The sequence below is a fragment of the Myotis brandtii genome, unplaced genomic scaffold (assembly GCF_000412655.1).
Source record: "Myotis brandtii unplaced genomic scaffold, ASM41265v1 scaffold691, whole genome shotgun sequence".
Lineage (NCBI taxonomy): Eukaryota > Metazoa > Chordata > Mammalia > Chiroptera > Vespertilionidae > Myotis > Myotis brandtii.
The window spans coordinates 55,880-60,271 of record NW_005370704.1 but is presented as its reverse complement, the minus strand read 5'-3'; the positions used below and the strand labels follow the sequence as shown (position 1 = coordinate 60,271).

General features: G+C 57.2%; 1 protein-coding gene across 1 annotated transcript in view; it reads right to left on the bottom strand.

Moving 5' to 3' along the window:
• QSOX2 (quiescin Q6 sulfhydryl oxidase 2) overlaps positions 1–4,392 on the bottom strand; it is a 16,131-nt gene that overhangs the window by 11,481 nt on the left and 258 nt on the right. Inside the window, exons 2-4 of the mRNA XM_014529660.1 lie at positions 4,101–4,282; positions 2,048–2,168; positions 527–575 (exon numbers count right to left, since the gene is read on the bottom strand). Of these exons, the coding sequence (XP_014385146.1) occupies positions 527–575; positions 2,048–2,168; positions 4,101–4,282 (352 nt within the window). The remainder of the gene's footprint in view (positions 1–526; positions 576–2,047; positions 2,169–4,100; positions 4,283–4,392) is intronic.

Here is a 4,392-nt window from a genome sequence, read left to right as displayed (position 1 = left end):
ATATATGTATATATTAAACAAACAAACAAACAAAAAACTTTGTCACCACTGTGTTTGCCAAAAGAAGGCAGAGCACAAAATAAAAACTTCCTGCTGAAACCTGGCTGGTGTTGGTCAGTGGTCAGAGTGTCAGTCTATGGATCGAAGGGTCTCAGGCTTGATTCCTAGTCAAGGGCACGTGCCTCGGTTGCAGGTTTGATCCACGGCCCTGGTCGGGGTTTTTTGCAGGAGGCAACCAATCGATGTGGCTCTCTCACATCCCTGTCTGTCTCTCTCTCTCTCTCTCTCTCTCTCTCTCTCCCCCTCCCTCTCTTCCACTCTCTCTGAAAATCTCCTGGGTGAGGAGTAACAAAAGCCAAACAAACAAAACCTCCTGCTGAGACTCGCCTGCCTGAGTGCTTAAAGGAGGTGGGCAGGAGGCTGGTGGCAGTGTGTGAGCTGGGGCTGGGACAGGCTCCTGAACCATTTGTCCGTGATGGGTACCTGAGGCAAACCTACAGTAAAGGCACACTGCTTATGTCCTTACCTTTAAAGTTTTCGCCAGTTGTAAAGTCCTTTGTAAATGCTCTAAAATACTAAGAGGAAAAACATAGGACAAATGAGAAACAGCCTTGCCTGGGGTCTTGTCGATGTATTATCTTTAGCCAACCAATGAGCATTCAGGTACCCCAAAGTCACCTCCCCCCAGAAAGTCTGCTCGAAGCCCTGAGGCCCCAGAGGAGGAGCCAGAGGTTGTATCTGTGGATCTGAGGCCTCCTGCCAGGTGTACGGGGTGATTCGCACCCATCAGCATTGTTACTTACACGCTCCGACCCAACAGGGCAGAGCCACAGACAGCGCCTTCCCCGACCCTAAGGGTCTTACTCTAACGTCACAAAGGCTTCCGGGGAGGATGACAGGCACAAATGAGTATCTCTGAGCAGAAGAAAGCATTTTCTATTGAAAAGACACGTTGAAGACAGTTACGGACGGGAGCGGCATCGCCACACTCACAGCTGATCCTCTCGAAGGACAAGGGGCTCTGGAAACGAGTGGGAAACAGACACACGACCCAAAAGGAAGTGGGCAAACCCACGCGCAGACAGGTCACAGTGGGGTGTTCCGAGGACCACAACCAGACAGGCTCGTGGCCCCTGGTCAGCGGGAATGTCCTGGTGCAGCCCCCGCCCAGCAACACACTGCCAGGCCTGTGCCCAGAAGGCTCTCGCCCACATAAGGGGACATGTGCAAGTGTTGTCACAGCAGCCGGAGCAGAACAGCCAGGTGGCAGCAATGGAGGGACGGTGGAGTGTGCTCCAATAATGGGGTGACTGTCAGCAACGTCCTCTCAAGTAAGAGACTCGAAGCTTCCAGGCAGCACTGGGCCAAGTACGCAGCAAACAAACCCAAATGGGAGAATGTTGGGAGGGCCAGACTCGGCCGAGAGCCAGGGGCTGGGCCGCAGGGCTGGGCCGGGCACGGCCTGTGTGAGGCTTGTGAACATGTGGGGAAGGACGCGCTCTGGCACAAGCTTTAGGGCTAAGGGGAGGGGGCACGAAGCTCCCTCAGAGTGTGCCCTCCATTGTGATGCGCTCTCGCTCGTGTGCAGGCGTGTGACTGTGCATGTGTACACACGCACCCCATGTACATGGTTCTCTGCCTTCCAGTTAACCCTCTGCCCCTAGTGGGAGATGGGAACACATCTGTCTGGGGCCCACGTGGCGTGCTCAGGGTGGCCAGGCTGGTCGCCGTAGCAGGGGGTCCTGCAGGCACCCAGGGAAATGAGCATAGTGCACGAGGCATCAGCTCACGTGGGCCACACGTGGGTGGGGAAGTGCGGAGGCCCCACACCAGACTCTAGCAGCAGTCCCGACCACCCCACCCTCACCACACAGACCCCACAGCAATGTGCCCAACCCCAAGGGGGGACCAAAAAGGGACCCTCTGCAAGCAGGCACTCCACCACATCTACAGAAGCGCCCCATATGCTGGAGACGGAGGGGCTGCCTTTGGTGAACCCAGCTCAGACAGAAGGTCCAGCAGAGCCGCGAGGCAGGAGGGTGCTCACCCGGAAGCTGGGGTAGAAGTGGATGTCGTAGGTCTGGCACACCTCGTGGTTACTCTTATCCGCACAGTCCAGGGCAGCGACGCGGATGGCGGCGGCCCAGTCTGAAAAGCAGAGGCGAGACCTTCAGCGTGAGAGAGAAGCATGGACTGACTGCCTCCCGTATGTGCCCGGCTGGGACTGACCGGCCACCTGTTGTTGTACAGGACGACGCTCCAAAGAACTGTGCCACCGGCCAGGCTGAAATTTTTATTAAGGAAAACTCCCAACATCTGAATGAAATAGAGAGAACAATGCAGCCACATGTGCCCCTCTGTCAGTGCCAACGATGATCAGCTGCTGGAACCTTGTCCATCCAAAGGCCCCCCACTTCCAGAACTGTACCCGCCAGCTGCACTTCTAAAGGACAGGGCTCTGCACCCCCATCTGCCACTGCGTCATCACGGCGAGTTGTCACACGCTCCCCCAGCAGCAAGCACCCAGCGATGCACAGCTCCTAACCGTCTCGTCTTTGCTTAAACTGTTTGTTTGAATTGGGTCCAAACGAGGATGTTGGTTGGGACTGCGGATGTGTGCTGTCTTCTGTCCCCACTTGTCCTGCTTGTGGGAGGACGTGGGTCCTCTGCTTGCAGCCTCCCGCCAACTGGCCCCCTACCTCCGACTGTGTCCGACTGCGTCCAAGCTCCCACCAGCACACAATGACCCTGGCTGCCTCCCTTCGAACTGACCACCTGCATGCATGAATTCCCAAGGCTGCAGCCAGATGGGCACCTCAGTCCTGGCGCCTCGGTCCTCCTGCCTCCCTTGCAGGCGGAAGCTTCCGTGCAGTGGACACTATGCTCCCAGCGCCCTGAGGCCGGTTTCAAAGGAACGGTCCCCACATCCTCCAAAGGCTACTCGTGAGGTGTTCCCTGTACGAGGTCTTTCCCTGCTTCTCGGACGTTAAGATTGATTGCACCACCCATGACCCTTCCTGAACCTCCCTGGCTCCCTGCCTGCGGACGCCTGAGGAAGCAGGACCAGAGCCAGGGCGGCCTCTGCAGAGACAAGCGCAGGGCACGCAGTGGGGGCCGGGTGAGTCCTGCCGCCTTCTCCCGCAGCTGTGACTTCTGTGCAGGTCTCACAACTGCCTGTCACCGAGAGGCAGACGCTGCCCTGTGTGCACCGTCTAACAGGAATGTGGTTAAAAGCAGGTGAGTTCCCTGAGCTCTGATAGGACCTAAAACTGCAGCGGTTACATGAGAAACACGCCTAAGGAGAGAAAACACTGACCATCCCTAGATCCTACACAAACATGAAGGCCTGGATGTAACACCAATGAGTGACTGCTATTTTCACCCAATCTACCCCTTTTGCTTAAACAGGCATACTTTTTTTCTTCTGTAATTATAAAAAGTTAACCACCATTAATAAAACGCAACAGGTCAAGTAACAAGAACATCTAAGCTGTGTTTTCCACAACCAATGACTGAACATTCGAGCCTCAGAAACCAATTCCTGTCTCGAGGCCACGTGACCTGGGTGGGAGAGAAGTGCCAGGCCCTCCCGAACCGCAGGCCACCCCTCCAGGGGCTCGGGTCACAGGCCAGAGGAGGAGGTGATGCTCACGCAGACAGCAGAGATGGCTGTGCTGAGCAAGGCCGCGCCTCCTCTCCTCTCGGATGCTGCCTGCCCAGCCTGCCCTCCCACTCGTGTCACAAAGCATCCACGAGGTCCCAGCTCACAATACAGGGCCTCACTGTTGGTTGGGAATTTCCATGACACACTCACCGCTGCCCAGAGAGCGTTACGGAAAGGAAAGCGGCCAACACTGCACACGCAACACAGTCACAGGAAATGTCAGGCAGCCCAACAGCAGAAAGATGGCGGACACTCGGTGCTCGCGGGTGCTCACGCTCCGCGCCCGCACAGTGGGACTGGCCCTACCTTGTGATTCTCAGGTATTTCTTGGTGTGTTACTTAAGAAAGGAATGTGAAACCTGCTCCCGCAGGGTGCGCGTGGGGACCACACCCCAGGGCTGTGTGCATTTGCCCACTACGTTCTCCAGTTTCTAACCTCACAGCATTCCCAGAGCAGAGACTCCAGGTGCGCAAGTGTCCCGAGGCTGGGGGAACACTGCCCGACGAACTCTGAACACGGCCGGCCAGGTGGTGGCGGTGCTGCAGGAACGCTCCTGAGTCTGACAGCACGTGCCGGGTAGGACGGGCCGTCAGCCCTGCGTTCAACAACTTCGTCCCCTGAATGCAGAAGCCGGGGTGCAGAAGAGCCGGGTCCAGAACGGGAGGCTCCAGCACAGGCCTAGGCAGCGCACCCCCCCCCCCCCCCCGCTCCGGCCGCTCCCTCCTAC